Raw genomic sequence first — 21,966 nt, forward strand, 5'->3', positions numbered from 1 at the left:
TGAAAAGTACTATACTTATTGTAGCTTGGAATCCTTTTTATTTAGGTTTATCTGAGCTTTTTTTTTTTTTTTTTTTATTTCAAGAACACTGAAGAGAGAGTTTCTAGAAGTCTGAGGACAGCTTGGCTCGAGGTTAGATTTAGACAATGTAGATGGCAGTGATCCAGAGTTATAGGAAGATGCAACTGGAAAATTACAGTATATAGCATGTATTTACAATTTGATCTATTTATAACCTGACTGGTAAGCAAAAGTGCTTTTTTAGTGGCAGGATCAATCTATAGGGCTATAGTCCCCAAATAAGAAAGAGAAGTAGGAGACTTGCGGATAGTCTTATTAGCCTAGTTAAATCAATGGCCTTGGTTACTTGTTATTTTTTTTTTTTTTTTTACCCCACTCTTACTACAGTAATGGAAGGATGAATAAAATGTTTACTTTTTTTATACATAGGTGCAGGACTAAAAAGCAAGAAACCTGCACCTGAAATAACCAACTCCCCTCCCATTCAGGAGGAGGAACAGCTGCCTTTCTCCTCTAGTGCTACAGGAGGAACTGACCGATGATCACAGGCCAACTGCAATTCAATAAGTGTTTAGAAACTGCCTTTGCTTGCTTCATCCCACAGAGAAATAAGAGTAAAAATTATTCCAATTCTGGAGGTAATGCTACTCTACAAAGGATTATGTATTAATAAAATTGTTTTTCACTTAAAATACTAGATTTTGGTTACAAGTGAAAAGGATTTGATCCAACCTAAAGCAATCTTCCATGCCACCTGTCTTGTGTAGAAGTGTCTAGTTGGGGAAGCTGGAATGCAGCAAAAGATGATGCACAGTTATGTCATACTGTTACTTGAAGTGGGTATTGCATGAAGAATTGCATCTTAAAGATTGCATGTGAATATTGCCATAAACTTGGAGCCACAAATGCAGTTAGCACAACTGATGGTTTTTATTCAAGCTGAAGGTTAAGGACTAAAAATGACATACCGGTTTTGGGGTGCAGAGGAAATAGCCACTGTTTAGCACTTCTAGAGTAGCCTTCAAGAACAAACTGATGTGAAAGCAAACAGATCTTCCCAACTCAAAGTTTTTGTCTTAAAGGTTTTACTCATTGTGGTTTGAAGCAGCAGCAAAGGCACTGTAACAGTAAAAAGAGAGTGGAAGGACAAAACTTACGTGATACCCTTTTAATTTGCGTCATGAGTTTGAAAGTGGTGTGTACATTAATTCTTGTATTCTCTCCATAGTGACAAACTAAAGGAAAGGAGGAGGTCTGTCTCAATCAGAAAAAGAGAGGGGGGGAAAAAAGTGTGTGTGTACATATAAATATATATGTACACACCCACGCTCTTTTTTCAGGAAAAAGGAAGCTTGTGAATAAGTAATAATAAAGTTTACTGAAATAACCTTACACCCAGGGGCTTTATACCCTGGAAAAGGTGTATTTCTATTAAATACAGCAAATTCAGTTGTCCCCTCAAGTTTTAAAGGAGGATTTTCTTTCTAAATCAGTAACTCTTGTGTTCAGATTAACAAGAAAATTAAGTTATTGGTGTTTCAAGCATCCTACTGGTGCTGGGATCAGTACCCGTTGAAACGACAGCAGGGTGTTTACTTATCAAAAATGTTCGTAGGCTGTTTACAAAGTCCAGTGGACTTGGGTGTGCATTGAACTGAGATTATGGTCTTGAACTCTTCCTCTCCAAGCAGAGAAGCTTTAAATTGATTCTGTTTAAAATGGAAGCTGAGGCCCCAGGGAACTGAGAGATTATCTACACCTTTGAGCTGCTGCTGCTTTGCCTCCTTCTCCAGGTGCATTCTGTGAGTTGGGTGGTGCTTTTAGAATAGAAAGTGGTTTTTTTGTTTGTTTGTTTTCAGTGGATATAGACTGCAAACAGAACATGAATGGAGCTTGATGGTTTATATGCAGTTAATGAAGAGGACCAGGACTGCTTTGACCTTTCTTGAGGGTGGGAGGGGAAGCTCTTTAAATAAATAAATAGATAAAAATCCTTTATAGAAAATGAAAAGGGGTATGTGTGGAGGGTGTTCTTTTCTGTATGTTGAGTAGTACTGAACATGCAGAGCACTAAGCGTGGTTGTTTTCTTGAATACAGCTGCAGCAATGTTAATAAATTGAAATTAACTTTTTCTAATATTTTGTACTCTTACGAAACATGGAAAATCTAATCTGAAGCGGAACCGAACTTGACTTTTAACATCTCTTTTGTACTACAAACAAAAGATACTTGTGAAGTGTCAAGTTGCATTTGAAGTAGTAACTTCTGTGAGCTCCTTTGCTCTGGATTGTGTTGCTTTCCATTTTGGAGGAGGCAGAAGAATTGCTGATTTCAGTAACTTAAAAATTAATTAAAGCCATACTTAACATATGCTGGTAGCCAGTTCTCTATTTTGTGCATCTCTTCCTCATTACAGCGCTTGTATATGAAGATGCAGGTTAGGTGGTTGACTCTACGCTTCCATCAGCTGTAGTGAAGCTGGTTGACTGATGAGGTCAGTATGTGCTTAAAATAGTGCTTAAAATACTAAGGCTCAAAAAGAGTATGTGGGTTGTCTTGAGGGGAGAAGGAAGGGGGAAAAAGGTGTGTCTTGTTTTCCATATTTCCTGGCTTTGCAGGGTGGGAAGAGGGGGAAGTTTAAGGATAATACATGGGATTATTAGCTGAAAAATAATGCTAAAGCTAGGAACACTTTGTATACCCTGCACATAGGATTTCAGGTTTGTGAAGAAACTCATATCCCTGAGTGAGTAGAATTCTACAGTCTCTTGAAGGGATTATAGGTTCTTATGGGTTAGGTTAGGTAGGGGGACAGAGATATCTAGGAGGGTGGGAGAGTGCTCCTGCCCTTGACTGTAAAAGTATGCCAGTTTGGATGCAGCTGTTGCGAACACAGGGTGGAAGTAAAGTTTGCAGGTTTTGAGACAGCTACTTGAGAATGTTAGGCGGAAGACAGATTTTATATAGTACCTTAACAATCATGTTGGCTAGTCATGTGCTGATTGCTCTGTTTGTGTGCATGCAAAGGGAAGGTCTTAGACACCCAACTGCAAATGTTTTCATATGCTAAAATCTGATTTTGCTGTTACAGTTAAATGCCTTTGGGGAATGTGAATCCAGAAGGAAAAGAAGAGTTTCGAACTTAGTTTTGGATAATTTAAATAGAAAGTTGTGCTGGATATCACAATTCCTATATGTACGCACCCACTGAAAGGATAGGAGTTTGGGAGCAGAAGAAACCACTGTGCAATAAGGAAGTAAAAGGTTTGTAGAGTAAAAGAGAATGTGACTCTAATCTAGCAGTGAAGATGCCCTTTTGGGGAAAGGGAAGAAGCTTCAGCTTCTTCCTCCACACACTGTAATTGACTTAAATCTGTAATGTAAAATAATTTAAAAACAAATTTGGCAGCTTACGCAGCTGACCCCTTCTCTTAGAACTGCTTATAAGCTCCTCTTTGCTGTGTGCTCTCTGAACCTCTAGGCCCTAGAGTAACGTTTGTAGCAAGTCTAGTGTTTTCACAGTTCTGCAGTAACTGCCTTTCTTAACCTTCTTACCCTGACTTGAGTTAGTGTATGCTGCTTAGCATGTGCAGTCTTTATCTTACCCTGCAGTGCTGTAGAGCTAAAATGTGATCTACTGGACAGTTGTCATTTAAAAAGTGTTTTTGAAAATCAGAATTTACTTTACTTTATAATAACTTGTTCCTGAAGCATTTGCCAGATAGGGAAAGTAAACTTGGGTGCCCCCTTCACCTCTGCATAACATGGGTGCAGGAAGGTAATTACAGCTGAAAATACTTGTAATGCCTTGCTTAGCCTGTGACCAAGAGCAAGCTAAGATGGTAAACTCATCTGTTTGGCCCATTTTGTCTTTTTTCCAGGATTTTCCTTCCACCTGCCACCTCCCTCAAGCTGTGCTGAGTGGTGATGTAAACTCTTATTTGAAGAACTCTTTAAAGAGATTCCTCTTTGAAATTAGGATGTTGTGATCAAAAAAACCCAAGGAGATTACCCTTGAAAGCTCTTTACAGAGATGTGGGGATTCCAGGAAAGTCATCTTCAGGTTCTGTCCTCCTTGAGATTGTAAATAGTTTAGTGCTTGAAGGGTAAAGATTGAGACCAGAACCGTGGATCCCCAGTGAAGGTCATGGCAGTTTCCATTTTCAATTTGATTTTGCCCCTCTATATCCTCTTTGCCTTGAAATTGCTTATATGCTGCACATGATGTCTAATGTTTGTGTATCATACTTAAGGATATGTCTTCTAGCAAGTTGTCAGGTAGTGGGGTGTTTTTGAAAGGCGTTGAGAGACTTGAGTTGCAAATGTGAAAACAGTTGGAGTTTTCTATTAACTTTTCAAAGTTATCTTGGGTGTGTGCATGACACTTCTTGGTTCCTTTAATGCATTTATAACAGTTAATGAGACTAGTACTTAAAACCATAATTGGGTATATGCAGCTAAAGCCTAGCAGTTTTCAGATAATCTGTTTGAATCTCTAGAGTGCTATAGCAATGGAAATAGTAATCTCCTTGATTTCAGTGGGATTTGTAGCTGAGGATATCTTCATACGCTCACAAATAATACTTTTTTTCAGGTTTAGCTCAAAATGGTTTTTTGTTTTTGTTTTGAGGGGAAGAGGGAGATCTTGAAATACACTGAATGCTTCGATACTTTTGTAAGAATTTTAAATGGAGTCAGAAGAACATACAGAGTTCATGGGTGTGGAAATTACAATGGAAAAAGAAATTATTTTTTTGGGCTAGATTAATATGACATGGTGGCAAAGCCTGTTAGCTTCTAAGAATAGGTAGCTGAGAACTCATAAAGATAGTGTTTGCTGGTTGCATAAATAACAAACACTAACAGTATGATTAAGGCATTGCTTTAAATATGGAAGTTGTACCAGTTTAAGAAACTGTTAACCTTTTGTTGATACCACTTCTAAATTAATGATTTATGTGAGGACCAGTCTTAGGGTTTGCTGTGTAAGTGAGGACTGTTAGCTAGAAAGCAGCAAAGGTTGTAGGTCCCTTAATATTTTAGAACTTGTAACTAATGCCAGAAAATTGCAGCTCTCCCCCCCACACTTTTTTTAAAAAACAATTGATTTAAAAACACTTCCTACGCTTGTCGAAACCAGTATTTTCAGCTCTTTACATGTAGCACATTCTTATTATTAAACAGTTTTTTCTTATTTCTGAAGTGATTGATGTGATGTGTCTTCAATGTTACAAGATTCTTGAGCAAATATTTTCTAAAATGGGTTCAAAACTGTAAATTTTACAGAATTACATTTCAAAATTAAGATAGTAGCATTCAGTGCTGCACTTGACATTCGAATTTGTTTTTGAGTCTTCACCCATCTGTGAGCACTGGGCTAGCATCCTTCTCAGGCCTGTTCTTAACTTAGACTTGAAAACCTCACAATATTACTTGTTCAGTCCATGATTGTTTCTAGTTGTTGCAGTAGTACAGATCTGGAAACGCTGGTTAATTTAATTAAACCACTCTTTAATTCTGTGTTCTTCCTGCTCCCTCAGTTGTTCATATCAGATATTTATTTATTTATTCATTCATTCCTTATGGCAAATGATATAAATTATGTGTTTTCTCTTTTCATTATCTGAGATGTTGCTTTTGCTTCCTTTCTGACCAGTATCAAATTCATGGAAGAGGATAAGCTATGTTCCACCTCACCTGCTGCACTAGCTTGAAGTCTTTTCTCCCCTCTGCTTCCTCCTAAATCCCCCAAACTTGAAAATTTGTCTGCTATCTGTTCAGTCCTGTTGGGGTTGCACCTGGGAAATCCTCCTTCTCCATTACTTGGGTTGGGGCTATGCAAGTACTTTCAGATGAAAACACTTCATTGCTCTCCTAATGAAAGGCAGGAGCTTCCAGATTTGACTAGCTCTTGGTCTTTACCCCCACAGCCTGGATGTTTACTGGCAGGCACTAAAATATACTGTTTGCTTAGATCGTTCTGATGTGTTTGTGCATGTGTGTGTCTCAGCAAAGTCACTGTACGTCGTATATGAAACTTTTGTTTGCAGTAGCTGAGCTGTACAGCATGCTTTTTCCTTCAGCTCCTTAGTGACCTTCTCAGGAAGGTGATGCGTTTATGGGGTCAGAGCAAGGGCTTACGTAATACCTAGAGTAGAGACGCTGACTGCAGCCTGATGAATATTTCGTGATACGTTTTTAGTAAGTCATTCTTTAGAAAACCTACTGGTGTGACTTTTCACACAAACTTTTATGATGGTTTTCTGATTAACTGCAATGGGTGATTGTTTATAGAGGTAATTTTACCTTTTTTTTTTCCTGAAGGGAAGGGGAAATACATTTGAGATTTTTTAATCTTCTTACTGTGACTGTGTGAATATAAATGCTTGGTTTAACATTTGTACTGTAGTTGCAGCAGGACTAAGTAAGTATCTCCTATCAAAGCCTCTAATCATTAATTTGACAGTATAAAGTAATACAATCTGTTTAACACTATATATTTCAGAAACTTATATAAAACACTGTATTTTACAATCCTACCTTTAGTGCCTACTATAGGGGACTGAGAATGCAGGCTTGAGCAGAAAATCTGTGTGTGCATTGGGAGGGTTGTTACCCATGGGTACGACTCAAAATTACTGGTGACAGTAAAAGTGCTATTTGATAAGCTGCTGTGCTTTTAAGTCACTTAAAGGGTTGATTGAGTATGATAATTGGGTGTATGATGTTTAAATGACTAATGCCCAATTTCTAATTGGAAATTAATATTCAAAAATTGGTTTATAGGTATTGAACTTATGGTCCATTTTTTTTTGTTTAAGGATTTTAATGTTTAGTGATTTGACTGCATTTTGTGAATCTTCAGTTTCTGAATGTAACTGCATGCTGACTGAGATCTTGGCAAATTTGCGCCTACTGCAGTTGGAAGTAGGTGGTTAATTGAATAGGACAACCTCTTAAATTTGGATATACAATTTCTGCTGACCAGAAATAGGGTGTGGTGTCTATTGTGTTAGAATTACTTAGTCATTTTCTTGAAGAAAATGAAACACCTAGGGAAGTATTGATTTAGCTTGTTTCCAAAATTAAATAGATGAAAAATTCTTTTCAGCTTGCTAGCTATGTTGACTAGTACACTTTTAGCCCTGCCTTCAGTGACAGAATACAAAAGATGATGATAGTTTTTGTAGCAACATTACTAACGTGATTCTGAAATACAGATGGAAATGTTATTTTTCTTTTAAACTGAGTTTGAGTAGAAAGATAAATATTTTTGGTTTATCTAGTATAAAATGTAGCAGGATCAAATAACCAGCCATACCACTTTCTGAAAGAGAGAATTGAATTATTCTTTACTTCAACTAACCGTTGTTTTCCAGAGGATAATAATACTTGGTAATGACATTCTGGAAAGTAAAGTAGCCATTAAGACTTGAAGAGAGACGGGCAGGAGGTATGTTTCTCTTTAGATCATGTTCTGACCCAGTCAAAACAACTTTTCTTCCAATTTATCCTAGTTAACAGTTGTGAGTCAAAAATAATCCTACTATCAGCATAAATATAGTTATCCTTTAGTTGAGGTTCACCTAAGTTTTATTTATTGTTCAGAGAGGCCTATGTTTATTCTTAATTTTCAGTCATCCCTAGGTTAGCGATCAGTCCACATAATGTTCAGGTGGTTATTAATGTGAATGGCTCAAAAGTACATACTGGAGCTGTAAGATTTTTGAAGACCTATTCATGAAGTGATAGGATTTGTAACCTCTTTATTATTAGGTTTGGTATGGGGACATCAGTCTTTCTAGCCCTGAACTGCCAACAACCTTTGTCCTTTATGTTACCTTTAGTGAAAAACAAAGCGGGGGGAGATTGAAAGCGGGAAGTACATGAATTTTGGCTAATGGCCATGTCTTTCCTAGAGCAAGAAAAAATCCTGGTAAGATAAATGAGATTGTGGGCTTGGATTTGTTTCATTATGTGAACAATATGTCATATTTTGTAATTTATTTATAAGAGTAAGCATTTCTGAAAAGGCTAAAGCACCGATTTATCAAAGGGGAAGTAAGAGAGGTATGACTGCCGAGATGAGCTGCTTGCTGGAGTCTGCGAAGAGAAGGACGTTACTTTCAAAATTTTCCGTAATTAAGGAGCGTTCAGAAGATGCTGCAAGGGAGCTGTTTTGAATGGATAGCTAGGGCTTGTTTTGTGTTTTGCTGTGGCTGTTGGTGTCTGAGAATGAGTAAACAAACCAACAGCTGATTTTTAGTAGTTTCTTTATTTTTGTATATATGTGTATGTAAATTTCATGCCATTTTGGTCTGAATACTAGTCTGTTAAAAGTATAGTGATGGGACAGGTCTATTGAATTGTAATTTCTTATTGGCAAGAACAGAAACTAATGTTTTTATCATCTCTATTTGCATCACTTTTACCTTGTAAGTGAAAGGTACTGCAAGTAGTATGTACATTCTTCTCCAGTGAAAAAATTAATGATCTCATTCAATGCCATCCTGCCGTAACTGACAAAGAATAACAGTAATGTATGTTTCTTTTTTAATTTTCTTGAAGCATGACTGAATTGTTAATTTCTCAACTTCATCATTTTCACTGTTACTTTTGTTAAAGTAGCAATTTGTTATTTCTGCTGTCCATAATGGTGGTGTTAGTAAGAATAAAGATTGCAGAAGCTTATTGCTATTTGGCACAAGAAAGTGATAGTTGTTTTTCTTTTGTAGGAAAGGAAGAAAACATAACTTGACACTCTCTGAGAGTGTACTAGTCTGATTATATTTTGAATATATATGCTTTGGAGTGCACATGTATGCCAATATTCTAATAATTGGATTTTAAGATGACCAGTGGGTAGACCTTCTGAGCACTAAGCTTTCAGAAAAATACTTCCCCCTTCTCCCTACCCCTTGATGTAGCCTTAGGCATAGCATTTATATAGAAGTGACTTCAGTTTTGTGTAGGGGTGTCTGTGTTCCTGTAGCTTGGGTAGGATAATTTTATCCTGATAGTTCATGTTCTTTGGATTTAAGCTACTCCTAACACTTACAGTATAAGCTAGTTTCAATGCCTGTGTTATGGTGTGTTTGAGGTATAAGAGCGTATCTACATGGAACTGCTGCGTTCTCAAGAATACCCTTAAAAACAACCACCTCCTTCCCCAAAATGTAATGGAGCACAGGATTGTAGGATGATTAAAGGTAGTCTGCTGCCTTACAGAAGTGCACTGGCATACAGTGGAAAACTAAGACATGGAGGTGAAAATGAGGTATAACTGATTTCATTATATAAAACTAATACTACTGCCCCACTAAATTCAGACACTGAATTTCTGAAGAAACTTTGACTTTTGGGTTTTTGTGATGCTAACTCAATTGGATGCTAATCTAGAGAAGTATTTCTCATTACTTTTGAGTATGCCATTTGGAGAAACGGTTATACCTAGCTTTATCTGTTGTGTTGTGTTTCCAAACTTTAGATGAGGCCAGGCTTTCTTTTTTTTCTTTTTTTTTTTTTTTAAGAAAACAAAACAAAAAACTCTTTTTGGTTTGTTGGAAATGTCATCCTGGGTGCTAGATGGATAACGACAATAAAGAGAAAATAGAATGGATGCCGTAAGAATAATTTCACAGCATTGGGGGCAAAAAAGTTACTCTTTTTATAAACTGAAGCAACACTTTCAACAATTTCTGACATCCTGAATCACTTATAAAGCTATTTTAGGTAGAAGCAGCATGAGAAGACAGAAAAAAAAATAACTATGGAATAAGTTTTATATCCTTTCTCAAACTGTGCTGACCACAGCAAACTTGGAGCTCAGCCTGTTAGGAGGATAAATGAAATAATGTATTACTACTTATTGTGTGCAACTGCCAGAGCTAGTATTTTGCATGTTTTTCGATTATCAGAACTATAGCAGAACATGTTAAACAGGTATATGAATTGGAATATAACATCCGGTTTCAGAAAAGCTTGTATCTGCATGAAACTGGTTACTGTGATGGTATGTAATTTCCAGGAAATGCAGTTTTCCATTTGGTGAGGTTTTTGATGAAGAGAGTTTATAATGGAAGATAGAACTTGATATTCATTATCTGCATAGTTCTAATTCTATCTGCTAATACATCAGAAGAATTTCCTAGCTGGTAGCAGGCGAATGTAAATGCCTCCATATCTGAAACCACCTCTAACTGTTCTTTTTGTGTTTGCACTTTGAGAAATGACTTTGTCAAACATACTGCCCCACACGATTTTTTAAGTTCACTACCCTGAACTCTGCCATCCCTACTTTATATCCAGTGCTACGAATGGGCCGCGTTCTTATTTCTCATTAATACTTCAGTCTGATGAGCAGTTACAAAGCCCTACGCTACAGAACGTTACGCCATGCGCTGCGAAGCTGGTAACGCTACGGGGCAAACTCCCTGCGGCGCACCGGCCGCGCCGCGCCGGTCAGCCCGGCTGTACCACCATCAGCGCAGCGGCTGCCGTTAACGGTCCAACCGCCACTCGTCGGGTAGGCCCCGCCCCGCGCGCGCCAGGCCCGCGAGCGCGCCGGAAGTGACGGAGGGCGGCAGCCCCCTCCGTCTCCCTGTCGGCGGGCCGGCATGAGGGCGCGACGGGGCGCCGCTGCCCCGCGAGNTTTTTTTTTTTTTTTCTTGTCAACACTAACCTTGTACTGGAAAGGTCTGTATATTAGTACACAAGGTTGCTAATTATGGGTTAATATTCACAAAATATCTTCAGATACTAAACTTTTCCATGCTAAAATGCTAAAATGATGTGAAATGGGTATGGGTTAGTAAACAATATGTAGTACAATAAAAGGTCAGTTAGATCTGATTTTTTTAAGTTTAGATATTTGAGAAATTAAAAACGCCACTGAGAATGATGTGCCCATCTCTAGCTTCTGTTAAGTTTTTTGGTTTTGTCTGTTTGCTTAGTAACACTAACTGTCATTTGTTTATTTTTAAATCTAGCCACGAGCTGATCCCATTCCAATATGTAGCTTTTGTTTGGGGACGAAAGAGTCAAATCGTGAAAAAAAACCAGAAGAACTGTTGTCTTGTGCTGACTGTGGCAGCAGTGGTAAGTTGGTTGAATTTACAAATATTACAAAATGTTTATGAGCAGATATGTTTTTAAGGGTTTATTTCTTTTAAACTGGAATGTCATCCTCTGGACATAAATCTAGAACCAGAACATTTGGTTCTAGATGGAAAACAAGATGGAAAAGCACTCAAACTTTTGACTGAAAATTTGTAGTCTAGACAACTACAAATTAGAGGTTTGAATTAATCTTTAAGTATGAGCTGGGTAAATTAATAGGGGGGCTAGATTTCTAAAATACAGGCATTTTGTGATAGTTTGGGATCTACCTTTGATCTAAAAACTCATCGTTTGTAACCAAATGATGGTCAAGAATTTTACTTTCACTGATTTGCCTTTAAGAACCTGGGAAAGAGGAAGTGGCGGAGGGGAGGGAGTTGTGTAGCAGTCTTTGCAGATATGCATCCTGTGTATTTAATTTTTTTTATAGAAATACTTTATTATTGGAGTGACAATTTGAATAGTGTTTCAAATAGTTTACTACTGATGTTAGTGAAACATCAGTTTGATGTTTTTCCTTGACATGGTGTGTGTGTTTTGAGGGGAAAAAACAGGGTTTGGAGGAACAGGTTTTTTGGCTGTTAACCCATGAAAATTACTGAATTGGGGAAATACTTTAAAAGTGCAAAGGATTCTGGCAGTTAATGAGCTGGATGCTTACCTTCCTATGAAGTTATATTAAATAAAGCAAAACTTAAAGGCCCCCCCCCCCAAAAAAGAAAAAAAAGAAAAAAAAAAATAAAAAAACTCCGCTAACTCCGAATTTCTCTAGCTGAGCTAGACCTAGCATGAAATTCACCACAGGAGAGAATAAACTTAACACTCCATGGATTGATAAAAAAAAAAAAAAAAAAAAAAAAAAAAAAAAAAGAAAAAAACCAAACCAAACCTTTTTTCTTCATATTCTTTAGCTAGTGTGAGAAACTGACTCCTCCCTTTACCAGTTTCCATTGCCATGCCCTAGGTGTTTGTAGTATGGTAATATGAAATTTTTATATCAAGAACTTCTGTCATGATATGTGGGCAGGTTTTTAATATTAAATTCTTATTTTTTCCTCCTTCAAAGAATTGCTCTATTTGGTGTAGCAGTGTTCTACTTTATTGCCTATTCCTTCATGTTTTTGTGAGTATGGTGGCAGAACTATAATATTAGCAGGTATGGTAATTAGTATTCAGGGAGTGGTTGAAGAAGAGCTGCTCTGTTGTGATTTGTCCCTTTTGGAACGGTGGTGTCTTATTCCCTGCCAAATCTGTAAATTGGTGACAGTGGCAAACGAGAGGCTCTGCTGATTGCGTGTACCTTGGCCCTTTGTGTAGTAGTGGCTTTTGCTGACTTCCTGCAGGTATTCTGAATGCAGGTGGTTCTCCTTAAAAAGTGATGATGTGGATTCATATTTAAAACAAAATATTGTAGCACAATGCATCTTTGAGTACTGGTTATGCATTGACGATATTCAGCATGTTCTTTCCCTAGAATATTTCTCATCCTTGGAGAGGTTTTGCTAAAAACACGGGCTAATCTTTTTAGCCAGTCTGTGCCGTAAGGTTTTTCTGGCTTAACTGTAGAGTTTGAGATCTGAAAATCTCTGATCAGTTTAGCTATTCTGGAAAAAATTCCCTGTGTAAATAGCTTTATACTGGAAGAGGAGTCATTAGGCCAGGAGTTTGTGTCACCCAAGCGGACTGTTTTAATTATGCCAGTAAAATAACTTCTTCCCCCATAAGCTACCACTGCATAAAGGAATACTTTTCACAAAGCTTTTTGCAATGCAGACTGTCCCTTTTCAGTGAAAAGATAAACCATGCTTAAGGAGCTGCAAACTGCAACTTCCAACTGCAGCTGCTACCCCTTCCTCTGGGCTGGTACATGTAGTTGCATGTGAATTGGATTGAGGAACAAATGTAGTTTGAAAAACTACCAGTTTCTTGCTGGATCAGTTCCCCAGTCTAGTTCACAGCACAGCCATATGAACTTTTGGGCCAGTGTGAGGAAGAAGAAAGTTCCCCCCGGAGGGCAGTAAGCGCTCGGGTAGCGACTGCTTAAACCAGCAGCACCTTTGAGGGCAGGAAGTGAAAGCATTCCTTGAGTGCCTTGTGTGTTTAGTGTCTTTAAATGTGAAGTACCTGTATATATCATTAGTTTATAAGTTTGTCGACAAGAATAATAAAGGTACTGTACTGTAATGGAGAGCTACATAAATACCTGAATAGAAACTAAACAGTGTGGATCTCTAAGCTGAGAGTGTTTTCAATTAATTAGGGTACAATATTTGATTGTCTGCTTCTGAATCCCTCACTGAGGTAAGATGTTGGTTTGTTTACTTGTTTTTTAATTAATGTATTTCCTAACATATTTAAGTAAATGACTCAACACTGAAGGAAGGAAGCTTTTGGCTTTTCCCTGATGGGGAAAAAGAAACCCCATAGGTTACTGTAAACTGTGAGATGGTTTAAAGAATTTCTGTACTTTCAAATCTGTGCTTTAGTATTTGGAAGCCTAATAGAGTTTATACTTGGTTATAATTTCCTGGCTGGTCGGTAAACACAGTTTATATTAATCAAGTGATTTTAGATACCAGCTATTTTGTTATGTAATAATTCTCTGGTAGTTCTAAGGCGCATTAAACCTGGAAGCCTTGACTTTCATGGATCAGCTTCCATTTGAATTAACACTGATACATTCTCTCTGCCTCATTAAGACCAAATTATCTTTAATTAGTTCCTCAGATATATTGGATATACAAAATGAAATGTTGAGACTGCCAGTCAGATTGCTGGATGGCTAAACTTCAGCTACTGATGCCTAACTAAAATAAAAATCAATCTCAATGCAACATATAAATAGTAAAACTTCACTCAAGTAGAGGTTTATTGTAATTAGATTTGTAGTTTTGCACACTGCAATGCATCTCAAAGCTGACCTTACTGTGTAGCAAGGGAAATTGCATGTTGCACACAGTAAGCAAATTGTAGTTCACTTGATCAGAGATTAAATTGCAGTGCCCACTACTGGCATGTCTGCTTTCCTCCCTTACATTTTTCTCTCCATTATCCTTGTCCTTTCAGGTTATGGTTCTCTGACCTATGAAACAAGGGAATGGCATTTAGGTATAATACATAGTTGGGCAGTAGAAATAAGATGCACTGCTGTGTTATTGAACCAAGGTGTGTTCTGAAGGAGTAAAATGACAGAGAGATGAGAGAACAAATCCTAAACACCAAAGCAAATAGTGCTTCTCTTTCTAAGTCTTGCTTTCCCCATCTTCTGACTTCAAAATCAGCAGACTTGAGAACTGGAACCAAACCCTTCTCCCATTTTCCCTGACCATGTTATAAATAACAGGGGATATTAGCATATCTAATTTAGCACAGCACATAATTGTCGCTGATGTAATACTTAAAAAAAAAAAAAAAAAAAAAAAAAAAACTATTTTGTCACAAGTCTTTTGAAGAATAAGCGTAAGGCTCAGTTTAGCAATGATGGGGAAAAGATGGACAGGTTAAAGGACTTGTCTAGGTCGCAACAGAGTTTCTGTTTTTAACTTTCAAATCTCACCAGTTTTTACCACAGTAAGGTAAATACAGCCAGTGTGTCACAAGTCTTAACCTTTTCTCACTGGGGTGGATAATAGTGGAGTTTTTAAAGCAGAGATTTACTGAAAAATAAACCTGTGTCAGTTCTTGGTGGAAATTGACAACTTCACATGGTCTAAATTTCCTGTAATCTGATAAATTTGTGTGGTACTTCAAAATATTGATCTTGCTGAGGTTTAAAAAAAAAAAAAGGGTGATTGAACTGGGGCTAATTACTGTCTAAACACTTGAAAGTAGAGATTGATCAAGTAGTGAAAACCTCTTGGCAGATGTATCTAGTCTTGGGTATACAGAAGATAGTATTTTCTTGATTGAGATTCAGCTCAGCCAGTGGTGAGATACTGGGAATCTTTCCCTCTTCAACTCTTTGAAATGTAAAAAGGCTAGCAGTAAAATTACTTAAGGTCATAGTGACTCACTTTGACTACTTTTGTAGGTTAGTTAAACTGAAAGTCCCTTTAAAAAAAATGAAACCTGTGCCGATTACCACATTAGGTGTCTATTAGGCTTTTGGTTAACATCACTTTTGCGCTATGTAAATTTGTGTACACAACAATAAAAAACTTTTATTACTTGCTTGTATAGTACAACAGCATATCAGTTTTGAAATTTGAAAATGTCAGTGCTCTCTGCACTAGTGTTAACCTAAGGAAGACTGTAAAAGAGAGGCAGATGCCTGGTGATACTTCCCATGTGCAGTCCATTTGTGACTCAAGGACTCTGTGTTTAATCCCAATGTTTTTTTTCTGTGATTTTTTTTTTGTCTAATAATACAACCCTTAAAGAAATATGCAGTAAGCTATATATATATATATAAAAATTATATATATATATATGTGTGTGTGTGTGTATATATATATATATATATATATATAAATTATATATAATTGCTTGAACGAGGAACACTATGTTGGCTGATAACAGGGAAATCAAGTAATCCGGTTATACGTAATATTATACGTAATATGTTACCAACCAGTGAGAATCAACTTTTCTTAGGTAAGTAACTGGAAATGGTAGAATCAACTTTTCTTAGGTAAGTAACTGGAAATGGTAAATGTAAGGGAAAGTTAGTCAGCAGTTTAAACCACAGTTTTCATGCATATTGAAATAAATCATTTTTCAAGGTATGTATGCAGAGGCAATTGGTTTATGATAACACTTTAACATGTTAATATAGCTGTTCAGTCATGGTTGATGAAATAAGACTTTCTATTACATTGGTTATTAATATCAGCCACTCCAGGGAGCTTTTTCCTTCTTGCTTAGTGGACTTTATTTATTTAATGAAGCAGTTGTTAAGCTTCAGTGCAAGGAATAATGCAACATTGAACTAAACTATGTAGTTGCCCAGTGCATTTGTCATCATCAAGAATAATCATTTTAACTGCGTAATCAGTTTTAAACACACAAATTTGTTAATATCTGTTAAAAACTTTATGCTAAAAATAAAATAGCAATGTTGTTCACTATCTTTTATTTTAAAGAACTACTCTATTGATTCAGTTCTTGGTTGTTCTTTAGTATTTGATTATATTCCTACTTTTTCTTTTGGGGGCATATGATTTTTGTATTGTTTTAATTCTCTTTTGAAGTTTAACCAAAAGTGGGTTAAACCTTGGGTGTGCACATGAAAAGGAGATGATCAATGCAGGCTTCCTATTAAAGTGTGTCAGTCAGTCATCTTCTCTTTCAAGAGACCTTAGTCCCTTGAAAAAGAAAAACAGCAGATGCTTATGGATTAGCCTGTATCCTTTTCTGTCGTGGTTTAGCCCAGTCTTGAACTGGGAAATACACAGTGGTTGTAATATGGAGGAGAAAGCCTGGATCACTGTGACCAGAGAGTTAACTGGAAGAAAACACACGCAGGTTCTTGTGCTGACTCGGGCAATGAGACAGAAGCATCCCTCATGCTGCAGCCGTCTATAAGTGCAGCACAGCATCGGGGTTCTTACCTTTCTGACAGCTTATGAGTTAATGTCCTTCATCATCGCCCAATATAATACTAGCAAAAAGTACTTCTCTCGAAAGGGTTTATTTTTTGCTATTTAGCAGTGCTTTTTTTTCCTCTCTGGATGAAGAGTAATTCTGCTGAGGCTGTTGAAGACATGGAAAGTCTGCTATCTTGTTATAATCTTTTGCTATAAACCCTCTTTTGTAATAAAGGTCTCACATGACAATTGCCCATTTTGTGTTTTTTTTTTTTAATTCTTATTGGTCTGAAACTTTGATTATGTATAATTAAGCAAGACTGAAACAAAAAATGCATATAGCTTGACTATTAAGTTTCTGTGGTAGATCCTTGGAATATTTAGAGACAAATTACTAGTAGAGCTCTATATAAACCTTTATCTGGATTTATATTGTATTATTATAAAAAGAGTGGGTTCAAATATGCGAAAATAATTTTTTTGGAACCAATGGCAGTTTAAGCGAAAACATAAATTCAGTCTTAAGTACATACGAAATCTATTTACACATGTCAGTTACAGTAAAAGTCAACATTCTGCTTCTCTTGACACTTATTTTATGGCAGTTATTCTGTATTTTCTTTGCATGAGGTAAATAAGTTAATGTATTGCAAGTTCTGAAAACAGCCGGAGCTCTTAGGATTCCAGTGTAGCTGGCTGCATCCTGTGTTGAACATAAGAATCAAATACCTCTTAAATCTCAAGAAACTTAAAATATTTTGTTTTTCAGGGCATCCATCATGTTTGAAATTCTGTCCTGAGTTAACAACAAATGTGAAGGCCTTAAGATGGCAGTGCATTGAATGCAAGACATGTAGTGCGTGTAGAATCCAAGGCAAAAATGCAGTAAGTTACTGTTCAGCGTTATGTAACTTCTTTGTTTACACCAGCTCTGTACTTGGCACACGTGGAAATGGACATCTCTGATGTCCAATCTCTAGCAATACGATATTAAGTCTTTTTTCCTCTTTCTCCCACTTTCTCCCACATCTCCCCTCCCACCCTCCCGATTTAGGATAACATGCTCTTTTGCGACTCCTGTGATAGAGGGTTCCATATGGAGTGCTGTGACCCACCACTTGCCCGAATGCCAAAAGGTGATAATGAAAATCCTTTCATTCAGTCTTTTCTCGTATTAAGTGACCAAAATCTCTTGAGCATGCTAATTATTTTTCAATTGCTAGACACTATAGTTTCAATCAAGTCAAAGCCAAGACTTTATTTTTCTTTATCAAAGATTTATTCTTGGGAACACAAGTTATATAGTCTGTTTCATAACGTCAATTGAGTTCTTGGCCTGTTCGTTAAAAGTAAAGTTTTTGCAGAGGTTGTAATTGAAAATGTTTGGGATGTATATACACCAATACAAAAATCCTTAAAACTCAAAAAACCAAAACCACTGAAAGCTTCATTCCTATTTTTTTTCAATGGTAATTTAAAATATAACAGGCAGAACATCTGTATCTTCAGGTTATGTTTTATCTCTAGATTTCTGGTGTATAGTACCTTTTGTTTCTGCTCTTGCATCCTTATGGCTTTCCCTATTTAACATTAAAATTGTGCAAAGACTCTTTGTTTCAACTTTGTTAAATCCTGTAGCGTTATTTATAGTAAATACATGTTCAGACACGTTCATTTAACATTAAAAAGTTGTCAACTTGAAGTTATTCTGTATTTAAAAAAAAAAGTGCATTCTTTTTTGCTTTACAGCGCTTAGCTTAGATTGCTTTGTAATTTGCATGTTTTTTTTTTTTAACTTGAGTTATTTGTCTGAAGAAAGATCTAGCTAGTATAAGCAGAGACAAGTTAGAACAGAAATTCTTCTGGAACCCATTTGCTCACCATTTTTTCTGTGATCCTTGTTGTAACCTTTTTCCCTTTCCAGGAGTGCTTTGCTTTTGAAAATTCCAAAGTATGAGTAAGAGGGGATCGTTTGGCCACTTTTTCTAACATACATTTCTCTTCCCTGTTTGGAAGAGAATTTGTTGTGCTTGTGTACTTGGCATGTATGTTAGTACACGCTTGCGATGCAAATTAAATAGATGGTGTAAAAATTTTTTTTTTCTTCTTTATGTAGGGATGTGGATTTGCCAGGTCTGTAGACCAAAGAAAAAGGGGAGAAAGCTACTTCATGAGAAAGCTGCCCAAATAAGGCGACGATATGCAAAACCTATTGGACGACCGAAAAATAAACTAAAGCAACGAATGTTGTAGGTTTCTCTTTAAATTATATTCTGAGAAGTGTTTTAAAAAAATACAGAAGTTGATCCAGACTCAACTACTGTTTTTGACTGTGATTCAGTTTGGAGAAAAGAAATGATGAGAAGTAATGCTAGTACACACACTTTTGTTCTGAGGGCTGGTAACTTACTAATTATAGTAGTTGGTTTTGGCCTTACATTAGAAAAGGATGAGATGGTGTGGAGGAGACCTTTATATAACTTCTGTGAATGCAATTTTTTCTTTTAAACAGAACTTATGGGTATAACAGGTAAAAAGAATTGTTTGTACAGTGATGTGACACAACTGTCTTTTAAATGTAACTTAACTGAAGCATATATAGAGTCCACACCAAGTGGATAATAAATTATCCTATTACCTGATTACCTGTGTCCAGCTTCAGGACACTGTTCTGCTTTAAAAACAGTGTAAAAGTAACCTTGTATCAGTCCATATCAGCTGAAAAGCCCACTCCCAACAGCAAGCTGTATAATTACTACAGAAGTTCTGTGTTACTCTGGAGAAAAATGATTACTTGAATTGTCCTGTTAAGCAGCCGTGGTTATTGGGGGAAGAGGTTGCAATTGCTTTTACTTCTCAAGATTATCTCTGCCTAAGAAAAGAGTGCTGCAACTTTTCTGGCATCTATCTTTCCAAGGGACACTGTAATTAGACGTCTTAAGGCTTTGTTGGAGGCTTTTTAGGCAGATTTCAAAAGCTGGGCTGATATTACATGCACTGTTAAACAGGAACAGATTCGATGTTAATTTTAGCAGCATGTTGTCCTCCATCACATATTCCTATTCACATACAAATTTCCTCTTCTTTTTCTACTTAAGTATCTTTTTGGCCATGTCAACTGAGCAACTGAAAAGCTTTCTGGCTCTATCTACTACTCATTCTGTTACGTGGTTGTTACCCTACCATTTTCCTCTACAGCCTAAAAACTTGTCTAGTATTTCCCAGAGTTGCATGCTAAGCTGCTTGGTGGATTTTGCCAAATAAGAATTTATGGTGTCAGCGCAGCCAGCATGTAGTACTTCCAGTGTTTTTTTGGAAAATGTATTCTTTTAATTCTCTCTTCTCTTCCCAACTAACATATTTGAAGGTATCAGTCATTAGACCAGCCATACAACTTTCAGCATTTTAACATCTTGAACTTTCTGTATATTATTGTATGTACGTGATAAAAATACTCCCTATATCTCTAGCTGCACCTCTGCTTTTTCCCCTTTGAGAACTCTTAAGCCTTCAGCTGGAAGTGGTAGTTTGAATATAGTAGTGCCATCTTACTTTTCTTAAAGCATGCCCCCAATCTGGGCATTCACAGGGAATTTAGCAGGATGCCTGTCTGATGCTGTAATTATGCCTTTCCTCCTTCCTCCAACATGTAAGGGATAAGTTGTTAGGCTTGCATGGGTTATACTGTTATACTGTGCTACTGGTGTTCTGAGCTCCAGCTTTTATTAAGTGTTGTATTAAAAGAAGCAGAAGTCCTTTTAGTTTGGCATGGTTGTGAGTATGAAGGCTTGCATCTTCACATGCTACAGAGAAGGAAAGAGTAGTGCTTTAAGGGCGGGGGATTCTTATCTTTGTGTAATGAATATTTGTAATGCTATAGGCATATTTCTATTGTTGTGATTTTTAATATGCATGGAACAAAATCTTGTTATGGAAGAGTAATGGTTAGGGGGATGGAATAAGAAAAGAATTCTCATGGAGTCTGTTTAAAAATGATAATAGGATATGGAAGATAGTGCTATAAGTAGCTGAGCAATCACATGAAATAAAGCAAGATTGGCTAATATCACTTAAACCTTTTCATGTAGGATAAGGAAAATCTATCCAGAAGTACAGGAATAATTTTTTCCCTATTGAACATCTTTAGGAAGTCCTTCATGGGCAAATTACTATGTAGGATTAACTAAAACCAGGTGTGTGTCAGCCTCTGGCACTGATGGTGATTAGCACATCTGGTGGCAAGAATAGATCTTGCTATGGACACAAGCTTATGGCACCAAAGAATTCAAAAGACTTTGTTTTTCATGTTGCTGCTGCTTAGGAGCTAAACAAATTTAAGGATGTGTGAGTGGAAAAAGGGCCAATTTTTAACTGGTGGGCCACTGGAGTTCAGCAAACCAGATGGTAGCCCCAGGCTGCTCCATCTCTAATTAAAAGTAACCTGTTGGAATTAATTACTTCAGCATTGCAATTAGGAAGGCAAAAATCTGTGGAAGAAAGCTTTCCTCTGCAAAATAAAGTAACTTCAAAGAGGAGAATGAAAAAGGAAATGGAATTGTTGAGTGCAACTATATAGCCTTGTTGGGATAAGCAATTTGATTATACTTCTTGATGCCTATTTCTCCAAATGTTTTTAAATGTTCATTTTTTTGTACATTTAAAATGTACTACTTTTCAGTGTGTTCTTCGGTGTTCTTTTTCACTCATTAACGATCAGCTCAGTTGGCACTTCTGCTGTCACAAGCGTTGGCTTGCAGCATGCCCTTTATCTTATTAGCCTTTTAGGTAATACTCACCCTTTTCATCCTCAACATATTCCATATTAGGCCCAATCAGTTTATGGCTCTTCTTTGATCACTACTTGGTCTTAGTGTTTTGCTCCTTCCCTCTATATGTGTATTTTTGGTTTTGCTATTGTTACAATTTCTAAAGAAAATGAGACCTTTTTTTTTTTTGTTTTGCTACAATACTGTTTGTAAACTGCTTCATTTTGCTTTTAGATCTTTGGTGGTCTTTTTTTAAATACTAGTGCTTATAGATGTAATCAAACAAAACTGGAAAATGGCAGTTTCTTGAAAAAATGTTGCTTTTAAAGAACTGATAGACTCTATACAGTTTAAGCAAATGTTTTGATGAAGTTAAGGGTTTTGATATGCTGTATTTAATTTGCTAACACTGAACATGTGCATCTCCTTGCTGTGTGCAATCACTTATATAGTGATATATCAGTTACAGTGCTCAAACATAATGCAGTAATGTTTTTCTTCAAAGGCACAAACATTTCTGTCATACCTAAAAGTA

The 21,966-nt window shown here is 36.7% G+C and overlaps 1 protein-coding gene across 7 annotated transcripts in view; it reads left to right on the forward strand.

The window, feature by feature from the left end:
* Positions 1–21,966, forward strand: part of KAT6B (lysine acetyltransferase 6B) — a 122,665-nt gene that overhangs the window by 54,457 nt on the left and 46,242 nt on the right. For all 7 annotated transcript variants that reach the window (XM_085312274.1, XM_085312275.1, XM_085312272.1 and 4 more), the window contains exons 3-6: positions 11,011–11,119; positions 17,435–17,550; positions 17,720–17,801; positions 18,782–18,914. In XM_085312274.1, coding sequence (XP_085168400.1) covers positions 11,011–11,119; positions 17,435–17,550; positions 17,720–17,801; positions 18,782–18,914 — 440 coding nt within the window. The remainder of the gene's footprint in view (positions 1–11,010; positions 11,120–17,434; positions 17,551–17,719; positions 17,802–18,781; positions 18,915–21,966) is intronic.

This window comes from Rhea americana, unplaced genomic scaffold (assembly GCF_003343005.1).
Source record: "Rhea americana isolate MKP2758 unplaced genomic scaffold, rheAme1 scaffold_36, whole genome shotgun sequence".
Lineage (NCBI taxonomy): Eukaryota > Metazoa > Chordata > Aves > Rheiformes > Rheidae > Rhea > Rhea americana.